The following is a 10072-nucleotide window of genomic DNA, read 5'->3' as shown; positions in this document are numbered from 1 at the left end:
CGGTCCTCTGAGGGTAGATCACGGTGACCCGTCTCCTTCCTCCTTCCTCCTTCCTCCTTCCAGAGCGTGCTCCTCATGCTGGGCTCCCCAGCGTCACCGAGGAAGCGGCCCTTTGAGTTGCTAAGCGACCTGGTGGACGACGGCGGCCTCGGCGAGGACCTGCACCCGGAGCGCTGGGACGTGTCCGCGTTGGACGAGATGGCCCGCTACACCAAGCTGGGCCTCGGGGTGGGAGGGGAGGCTGTGCTGATGGGCCGCTGGGGGAGGAGCTGGGAGGAGCAGGACGAGGAAGCGAGGACGAGGAGCAGTAGGCACGTGGCTCCTCCCATCGCCCGTGAAGTCCAGGCCGTTGCTTTGGGGAGGGAGGAGGACAGATGTGTCCCAGGAGCAGCTGCAGGAGGAGGACAGGATGGGGAGGTGTCAAGGGAGGTGTACCAGGTGGCCCAGGAGGAGGAGGAGGAGGTGGCGGCGGCCAGTTTGGCGCTGGAGCACTGCAGCGAGGAACACAACTACTCCCTGAGCCAGGAGGAGGCGCTGGGGGCGGGGCCCACTCACTCCTCTCAGACAGGCGGGGTTAGGGTGGGGGAGACGCCACAGGACGGACAGAGCAGGGACGAGAGCCAAGCGGAGACCGAGCTGGACGAGGACGAGGAGGGGGCGGAGGAGGAGGACGAGGAGGAGGAGGACGAGGAGGAGGAGGAGGAGACGGCGCCGGATGCTGAGCTGTCGAGCTCCTCGGAAACTGAATGTGGTGAGTCTGTTCTCGGTTCTAGGCCCGCCTCCTGACCAATAGCATGCCAGTCTTCTGCAGGGCGGTCCAGGTGGGACTCAGGACGGTCTTTAAGTCCCGGTAAAGGTCAGACAACGGCGGCTGGGAGCGTCTCGTCCCCGTCTCGTCCCCGTCTCGTCCCCGCCTGGTCCCCGCCTCAGTCTGAGGACGGACCACGCCTCGGTCGCTTCGGGGAGCGTCTCGTCCCCGCCTCGTCCCCGCCTTGTCCCCGTCTCGTCCCCGTCTCGTCCCCGTCTCAGTCTGAGGACGGACCACGCCTCGGACAGAGAACCAGGAAACGTTCCTGTAATCCATCCGATTCTCGCTCATTGATCATCTTTAGACATTTTACTGTCAATAAAACATTCTAATTTCATCAGGACCAAAAAGAAATGAAAAACTTTATTAAAACAAATAATTGTAAAATGAAGTTGAAGTAAAGCCGCCGTACCGATGCCCCGCCCTCTTCTGGGTCTCCATGGTGACGGGGGCATGAAACTGGCCTCCGAGGTCTTCATCGTCTCGTCTTCATCGCCGTTAGGGTTCGGGTTGCCAGCTCTGGAGTTTTGTCCCTCCTATGTGGATCCAGATCCGGGTCCTAATCCTAATCCAGAGTAACGGTTTGTTTGTTTCTCAATCCTGCGTGTGGGTGTGTTTTCATCAGAGGTGGAGGCGGAGCCGGCGAGGCAGCCAGGTGAGCGCCCGGCGAAGCGCCGCTGCTTCTGGGAGTACCGCCGCGCCCGAGAGGCCCCCCCCACCAAGAGGAAGGTGGGCGGGGAGGTCCGGTGGTCTCTGTCCTGGAGCTCCAGCACTCTGCCCAGCACGCTGTACCGCAGAGAGGGTGAGGACATGGACCCGCCCCCACAGGCTTTGAATCTGGCTGATCAGGTTATTGATTATTGGAGGCGGGGCTAATCAAAGACTCCCTGAACAAAAGGCTTTTAGAACGCTTCCCTCCCGTCATGTGACACGCGGCGGACCCTCGGGCGTGTCCTGGCCGGATCAGAGCATCTGAGCCCGGGACGGCGCTGAGCTGGGAGTGAAGACGAGCGCGAGGAAGAGACCCGCTAATCCGATGAATTAACGCAACGTTCCTTTCTCCAGGAAAGAAAGGCCGACGCAAAGCTCGCAAGACGGACGCCAGCGACCTGACGCCAAACCCTCAGAAGCTCCTCAGCATCGGCGAGCAGCTGCAGAAGCTCAACGCCGCCATCGACGGCATGGGCCCGGTCAACGAGCTGCCCGCCGTGGCCCGAGCTCGCTCCCGCAAGGAGAAGAACAAGCTGGCCTCCAGGTATCACGCTCTGCTTCGACACGCCCCCCCCCCCGGTTCTGATTCTGGAGGACACTCGTTGGAATTGACTTCACGTGATGCAAAATGGTCTCCGTTGTCTGGCGTTGTAACATGGCGTCCCACGCTGAGGATGACCTTTATAATCAGCCGCTGAGGAAGATGCAGCGAGCAGACGGTTTGGAGATATGGGTCACGATGCGGCAGAGGAAGACAACGGCGGAGACGAGGGGGGGGAGGGGGGAATCAGGGCAGGAGCTATAGGAGGAGGAGGGGAGGGGGGGGGGAATCAGGGCAGGAGCTATAGGAGGGGGAGGGGGGGCTAATGGGAGAGGCTTGCTGGTCCGGGGGGGGGGTCTGATCATCTCTCTTCTGGTTTCAGGGCCTGCCGGCTGAAGAAGAAGGCCCAGCATGAGGCCAACAAGATCAAGCTGTGGGGGCTGAACCAGGAGTACGGTCAGTGCTGCAGGGGCCACGCCCACCCCCACCTAACTCCACCCACCTCCACCGAGCGATCTTGTTCTTCACCTTCTATGAAGGTGTCGCCGCTTTTTGATGACTGAAATCACACCTTTCGGGTCCTTCTTGGGCCTTTGCTAGAACGTTCACCTTCATGTACGAAACGATCAGGATTCATGACCCCCCCGAGGGGTCTGGAGGGAAGGGTTCTCTGCTCTGGCTCTTGTGGTTGGTTCATTGTTCGCTCTCGTTCCGCCTCTCAGAGAACCTGTTGGGGGCGCTGCTGCAGATCAAGGAGGTGATCCGGCGGCGGGTGGAGAGCAGCGAGGACGAGGACCCGGACGAGCGAGGGATGACCCGACGCCTGGAAGACGTCCTCCGAGAGTCCAGCGGTGAGACCCGGACCGGGAGAATCCGATCGTTAGTTGTGATGTTTCCCAGCGTCCCTGAACGCATCGCCGGGCCGCGGTCGTGCCAGCGTGTTGAATGATGGCGTTTTTCTCAGCTGTATGTTAACGGGGAGCAACGTAAAAAACTTTATCCGCATCAGGGATTACATTTGATCCGAGTTGGGATTAGGAATGTTCTTTCTTCCGCTGTCGCTTATTCCCGATTAATTTAACGCTGAAAGTCGAAGCGTTTGTCCCGTTACCCATCAGCCTGTTTACCTGAGGAATGGACCAATCACAAGCCGTCGGCACCAGAATCAGACGTGCTTACAGAAATCTGTTTCCATGACAACTGCAGGTCCTTTAGTTGCTGCGCGGACCAAAGACTTTGTGCAGAGGATTTTGGCGGCCAGTGCTGGGGGTCAGAACCAGCGCAAAGAGCCCCCGCGAGGAGACGAAGAGGAGGTGGGATAAACTCACCTGGGGGGGGGGCACCCTGCTCCTGGTCACCTCCTCTCGGCAGGTTGGACCGTGAACCGGCGCCAGGCCAGAGCTGCTGCTGACATCCGTGTGTGTGAGTGTGTGAGTGTGTTTGTGTGTGTGTGTGTGTGAGAGAGACGCCGTATGGGCGTGGCCCGTGTCCCGTCTACCTATGAGTGCTGTGTTCGTCTCCCAGTGTGCCTATGAATAGACATTGCACTGTTTTGTAGATGGTCGTAGTCGCCGGCGGGGGTCCGGTAGTGAGGAGAGGGCGAGGGGGCATTTGAGGATAGAGGAAGTGGGAGGAGCCTGGGTCGGGAAGACAAAGAAACGCGTGTTCTTTATTACCTGTCTGCGCTGCTGTTGGCGGCGGGTGACGGAAACAGACGCCCGTTTGTTCTGGAGCTTTAAAAACCCCAAAACACCAGACGACTGCACCTTAAATCAAACCGACCAAAGAGACGCCGTCACCGTAGTAACAGAGTGGCTTCACCGATGAAAGGGGCGTGTCCTCAAAGCTTTCCCCGAGCACTCCCCTCAACCCCCGACCTGATTATGTAGCGCACCTTTCCCAAATTGCAAAGACGAATAGAGAAGAATCTTGTAGATCTAGATCAAAGAGTTGTTGTCATTCTGACTTATTTGGTGATGCCCCGCCCATTGGGGGGCGGGGCATCAGACGTCAGAAATCTGCCTTTTCTTCTGTGGTCTTTGCTGAAACTGAAGACCGACCTGTCCACGGTCTCTAAATGTTGGACATTTAAAACGTGACCCTTTGAATTGCACTGTGGAAAACGCAACGACGCACCTTTAGAGGAGGCTTTAGCTCCTCCCACCGAACACCTGTTGGCACCTCCGTCTGAGGAGCCGTTGATCCGACTCGTCGTCTGGCTGGGGTTGGTTTTGTCATGGTGCTGCTGCGGGCTGCGAGCGTGTTCTGGTGTAACGCCCCTCTGAAGTGCCTGGAGCTCAACGCCACCGCGACCCGTGGGGGCTTTACCCCGCCAGAACCGCCCCGCGCTCAGCTTCTCTCAACGCTGCTGGGTGGGGGTTCTGTTCATCAGACCTGAACGTGCGTCTCTGGGACGTGTGGGCTAAGACGGGCCCCCGTCTGGGCCCGGTTCCAGAGACGCCGGTCCCGACCCGAGTGGCAGCCGCTTCTCAAACCCAACAACGATGTCCAATCAGAACCGATCCGAGACTGACCGAGTCCAGCTCGCCGTCTTCGGTGTCCTCCGGGTGGAAGTAAAGATGGAGGGACGAGCAAACATTCCACGATGTCATTTCCTGTACAGCAAGCCCAACTTCCTCCTTCGTCGGTCCCGCTAACGCGTTAGCATCTTTACGTTCGTCAGTAAGTAACATTTCAGAAACAGAAGTGCCGTAAATAGAAGCCGACTTTCTTTTGTTCTGTGTTCGTTCTGTAAACCTGTACAGTGTGTATTTTAATATTTATATGCAGCTGTTGTATTAAAGTATATTTTTAAAATAAAGTGTTGCTTGGTATATTTAATATAATGTTAAAGTCCTTGTGCCATCAGGTCTGACCGGCGTGGACTCTGGTTCTGATGCTGCACAGCCCCGCCAGCAGGTCGCTCACCGGTACTGCAGCTTAGATCCCACACAAGCAACAGGAGCGGGTCGGTTCTGATCCTTTATTGGATTGGAATCACTGACAGCAGAGGAAGCTTAGTCCAGAGCGAAGAGTCCAGTGGGTTCTGTTCAACATTGCACAATTCCCAAGGCTGGAAGGACGGCGGCGGTCGGTCCCGGGAGGATCCGAGGACGGATCACTAACGTCCCCCTCCCACCTGGCGTTCTGGACGAGACGCCGTTCGGTCCTTGTCTCAGGGCGAGACGAAACCGGGCAGCGGTCCACTTCCTGGCAGGACGGCGGGACGCACGGTCTTTAGCTTTGGTTTTGGTGTTGGGCGTCCAGAGCCTCGGACAGGACGTCCTCCTCAGGGGAGGAGGGCCTCCTCGGCCCCGTCCCAGAGGAGGTCCAGCGCGTCGGCCTGCCGCTGCTCGCGCTGGTGGATCCTCCGCAGGCGCAGGATGTAGAGCAGGATGGCGAGCACCACCACCAGGACGCAGAGCGAGAACAGGTGGTGGTTGTAGACGAAGGAGAAGCGCAGCCAGCTGGGGCGGCTCTGCCGGAGCGTCTCCGGCTGCAGGTCCCTGGAGGACACGGGGACGGGGACGGGGACACGTCAAGCCGAGCAGCGTGAAGCTGCAGCCGAGGACACGCGTCTGCGTTACCTGAGGGGCAGGAAGCGGGTCTTGAACAGGATGGCCCCCAGAGTCCACTGGACCTCCTTGTCGTAAACCAGCCGGGCCGTCTTCAGACTGGAATAGTTGGTGGGGAAGCGGAAGCCGGAATGCAGGACCTCGTACATCCAGGCCGACTTGAAGCACTGGTCCCTGGGAGGACAGGGGGAGGAGCCAAACCTTTAAACGGAGCAGCACCGATCTAATCAAGTCTTCGCCTGTTAATATTCACGTTGCTTAATGCTAACGGTCACAACCCAAAGACGTTCGGAACGAAATAAACTGCAGATAATCAGGAAGAAGTTGAACTATAAAGACTAAAAATCAACCAATCAGGATTCGTCTAACGGCCGCTGACTTTAAACGATGTAAAATATGAAGCATTCTGATTCCTCCTCGTTTCATCCCACCCTCGTCTTCCTCCAGGAACCTCCACCGTGACTTTAACCGGAGGAAATGATTCGTCGAGTCCGACCAAGTTCTGAGTCGATGTTTGAGCTACGAGCTTTGGTGCTGCTGAAACGGAACAGTTGGTTCCGACGCTTTTAACTTTAATCGTCCAACGCGGCTTTAATTTACTCAGAAAGGGAAAGAAGTGATGAAATTACGAAGCCCGTGAGAAGCGACGGGACGAGGACGGGGACAAGGACGAGCACGGGGACGAGGACGGGGACAAGGACGAGCACGGGGACGAGGACGGGGACAAGGACGAGCACGGGGACGAGCACGGGGACAAGGACGAGCACGGGGACGAGCACGGGGACAAGGACGGGGACGAGCACGGGGACGGGGACGAGGACAAGGACGGGGACAGGGACGAGGACGGGGACGAGGACGAGGACGGGGACGGCTCACCTCAGACGGGTCACGTCGGCCTGTTGAGAGAACAGTTTGTCGTCGAGTCGCTGTTTCAGCGTTGACCACTGGGTGGCGCAGTAGAACTAGAGAACACACAACATGGAGAATTATTTTAAGCAGCAGCCCTGCCTAGAAAGAGCCCGGGGGGCGTGTCCGGTACCGTGGCAGCCTTGGCGTACTTCTGGCTGTCGTACTGCCCCCCCAGCCGGAGGACGTCCTCCGTACAGTAGAACAACTCGGAGAACCCGTAGAACTCGCTGTTGCTGAAGTTGAGCGGCGCCTTGACAAACAATCAAAGTTAGCTTTTTACTTCCTGCTGAAACGGGAAAGCCCGGGCGTCCAGTGGGCGGCGACAACCTGGTAGACGCCGCCTGGCGACATGGTGCCGTTGTGCAGGCCCAGGAAGGGGCGGACAGCCTCCCGACACGGCGCCCAGTCGCCCCGACCCCTCAGGTACAGCGTGCGGTTGTCCCTCAGAAGCGTGTCCGACGCCCCAACCGGCAGACACGGGTCCAGGCGGGGCTCGTCCTCGCTCAGCCCCGTCTGAGTGGCGAGCAACCTGGACGGCAACAGGAAGACATTCATTCACGCCTCCAGAGCAGCACGGGGCTAGTTAGCGTTAGCCTCAGGTTAGCTCAGGTCTGAGCAGCGCGGGGCTAGTTAGCGTTAGCCCCAGGTCAGCTCAGGTCGGAGCAGCGCGGGGCTAGTTAGCGTTAGCCTCAGGTCAGCTCAGGTCAGAGCAGCGCGGGGCTAGTTAGCGTTAGCCTCAGGTCAGCTCAGGTCGGAGCAGCGCGGGGCTAGTTAGCATTAGCCTCAGGTCAGCTCAGGTCTGAGCAGCGCGGGGCTAGTTAGCGTTAGCCTCAGGTTAGCTCAGGTCTGAGACGCGCGGGGCTAGTTAGCGCTAGCCTCAGGTTAGCTCAGGTTGGAGCAGCGCGGGGCTAGTTAGCGTTAGCCTCAGGTTAGCGCGGGGCTCTGGACCTGTTCTTCGCCAGCGTGTCGTTGACCAGCTGGTCCTCGTAGCGCTGTCTGGCCATGTTCCCGCCGAAGCCCAGGAACGTGGTGACGTAGACCCGGTAGACGTGCTGCGTGTGCTCGACATCGCAGCCCAGGTTAAAGTCCGCCAGGACGCTCTTCCCCGCCTCCTCCTGCAAACACACGACGGCGCGGCGGATCACACGCCACGAACCCACGGCGGCGGCGCCGAGTCCAAACAGACAAAGGAGTGGCCGCCGTCTGGCGCCACGCTTACTTCCTGTGGTGAACTGAAGGCGATGGCTCCTGGCACCTCATAGGCAATCTGCAGCGAAGCTCCGCCCATATCAATGATGCCAACCGTACGCCGCCGGCTGATTGGCTGCTGGTTCTGAGACGCTGATGTCACTTCGACCGTGGTGTCCTCTGAGAATCAACAGGATGTCCTTGTTACCGGTAACAACACAAACGCCATTCGATTGATCGGGACACACTCACCCTCGTCGGCGTGATCAAAGCGACCCAGGACGAAGTTAATGCCGATCCATGCGTACACGCCTTCAGCGGCGAGGGGCACAAACCAGGCGGTCAGAGCGAAGCAGGCGGCAACACGCCTCGTTATCGCGCGATCAATAACGCTCACCTTCCTGCTTCCCGGAGATGACTTCAGCGTGGGAACGGGAAAACAGGAAGTCAAACTGCAGCGGAACGTCAGCGAGCAAGTCCTCCAAGATCGCCACCTGCTGGCTGCAAGCAGAGTAGCGACAGCACGGAGCGATTCAGACCGTTACCTGCGTGGATTGATTATTACACGCGGCTGATCAGCAGACGCCACGCCTACCCGTCCGGCAGCAGCCTCATGCCGGCGGTGCAGAGGATGTACAGCGGCGTCTCCTTGTGCTTGTCCCGGGGGACGTGCTGAGCGGCGAAGCTGAGGAGGGGGTGCAGGTAGTCGCTGGCCTGAGCCGGCTTGAGCGCCAGGGTGGAGACGCCTGAGGGACGCACATCCAGACGGCGCTTAACACGGCACACGCCCAACTGTCCACGCCGGGGCGACCTTCGTTAAGGAATCGACCCTCGTGATCGTTTCGATGTCAACGTTTGGTTTTGCCTTTAGGATTCTTGCTTAAAAACCGGATTTCTTTTCCCAGCATGCATTGCGACCTTCTTTAATGGATGAAAGGAACTACAGGAACCTGATATGAGCTCTGCTCCCTCACCAGGTTTGATCTTCTTCACGACCGGTTTCAGGTCGCGGTCCTTCATCTGCCGGATGTCCAGCAGGGTGTGGGGGTTCCCGTTGTGGGGGGGCCAGTAGTACACGAAGACCCGAGAACCACTGCTGCCACAGTCCACCACGATCCCATAATTCAGAGCAGGGTTCAGGACGTCAGTGGCCTCCATGGACTCTACGGTGGAGAGGTACCTGACGGGGAACACAGGGAGACGGGCTCTGTCCAATCACACGAGGAACACGGACCGGTTTCTATGAGCACGGCCGTCGATTTCTATCTCCAACGATCAATGTCTGCTCACTTGTTGCCCCTGGATCGGGGCCGCCTCTGCGGGCCCCACAGCTGCCTCTGGTAGACTCCGAGGAGGAGGACGGTTGACGTGATGAAGAGCAACAGCCCGAGCAGCAGCAGTCTCTGCCGGGGAACGCAGCCCAGCCGCAGCAGATTCACGCTGCAGGACCAGGAGACGGTGATCCTGTCGGGAAGGAAACGCCACGGCGAAAGCTGTAATAACAACGTATGTTAATATTATTATCAGTTTATTACCTCGCCATGAGTCCGCGGTGAAACGAGGAGTCCCAGTCGTCACCTCATGGCTCCTGCAGTCTGCTCAGGATCCTTTCCAGAGACTTGTCCTTCGCCTGGAGGAAAGAAAAAGGCTCTTAAACCGCGCTGACAGCCATCTTAGAAGAGCAGCTTGTTCCTGTTATATAATCAGACTGCGTGAGAACAGAACGGCTGTGTCTCACCCGAAGCACGCCTCCTGCTGAGTCTGATTTAAGTTAGCGGCTAGATGCTAGCCGGCTTATAACTCAACTATAAACACAACCGGAAACGTCCTTCCGGCGCCACGACGGGACGCTCGGCGAATTAAATGAGTTTCTCCTTCGACGTAGAGGATAATAAAACGTCTTCTTTCTCACCTAACCTCACAGAATCCCCTTTAAACTGGAAAGACTAGCTAAGAAAGGGAAATGACTGACTGACTTCCGGTCACCGCTTCCGTCAACACGTCATCACTAAACGTAATTACGCGCTGCATTCAAGTGTTGTAGGAATATTATGTCGGAGAACTTTTTAGTTAGAAACACATCGCCTGCTACGTTCAGTTTAATTTTAGTTTCGTTTATTAGTTGGTACCGTAGTATCCAACGAGTCTTCCTGATGTCCACTCAGTGTCACGGTAGCACCGCCTAGTGGTCGCAGTTAATACAACATGTACTGCTGTTCAATACAATATACACCACATATTTTATTTTTGTGAGAATTATTTTCTAAATGTAAACATTTAAGTAATTGATAGATAATCGGTGTTTGTCATGATTTTTTATAATATATTTATATTTTTATA

At 57.5% G+C, this 10072-nt stretch overlaps 2 protein-coding genes and 1 long non-coding RNA gene across 3 annotated transcripts; 2 read left to right on the top strand and 1 right to left on the bottom strand.

Moving 5' to 3' along the window:
* Positions 1–75: 75 nt before the first annotated feature.
* LOC137907131 (CREB3 regulatory factor-like) lies at positions 76–2217 on the top strand. The gene is made up of 4 exons (XM_068751443.1): positions 76–751; positions 1434–1610; positions 1874–2063; positions 2211–2217. The coding sequence occupies exons 1-4, from the start codon at positions 76–78 to the stop codon at positions 2215–2217; spliced, it is 1050 nt and encodes a 349-aa protein (XP_068607544.1).
* Positions 2218–2468: 251 nt separating this feature from the next.
* LOC137907046 (uncharacterized) lies at positions 2469–4875 on the top strand. Its single transcript, XR_011105914.1, has 3 exons — positions 2469–2516; positions 2783–2911; positions 3267–4875. It is a non-coding gene; the product is annotated as an uncharacterized lncRNA (long non-coding RNA).
* A 160-nt stretch (positions 4876–5035) lies between these two features.
* Positions 5036–9656, bottom strand: LOC137906525 (ectonucleoside triphosphate diphosphohydrolase 7-like). Its single transcript, XM_068750806.1, has 14 exons — positions 9645–9656; positions 9268–9362; positions 9023–9196; positions 8707–8912; positions 8328–8478; positions 8130–8233; positions 7985–8044; positions 7764–7912; positions 7493–7659; positions 6872–7073; positions 6675–6794; positions 6512–6597; positions 5648–5809; positions 5036–5566 (listed from the first exon to the last, which is right to left on the bottom strand). The coding sequence occupies exons 2-14, from the start codon at positions 9273–9275 to the stop codon at positions 5350–5352; spliced, it is 1806 nt and encodes a 601-aa protein (XP_068606907.1). The 5' UTR covers positions 9276–9362; positions 9645–9656; the 3' UTR covers positions 5036–5349.
* Between the last annotated feature and the right edge of the window lie 416 nt (positions 9657–10072).

The sequence above is a fragment of the Brachionichthys hirsutus genome, chromosome 17 (assembly GCF_040956055.1).
Source record: "Brachionichthys hirsutus isolate HB-005 chromosome 17, CSIRO-AGI_Bhir_v1, whole genome shotgun sequence".
Taxonomy (NCBI): domain Eukaryota; kingdom Metazoa; phylum Chordata; class Actinopteri; order Lophiiformes; family Brachionichthyidae; genus Brachionichthys; species Brachionichthys hirsutus.
Note: the sequence above shows the minus strand (reverse complement) of the source record. Positions and strands in the feature narration are given on the sequence as shown.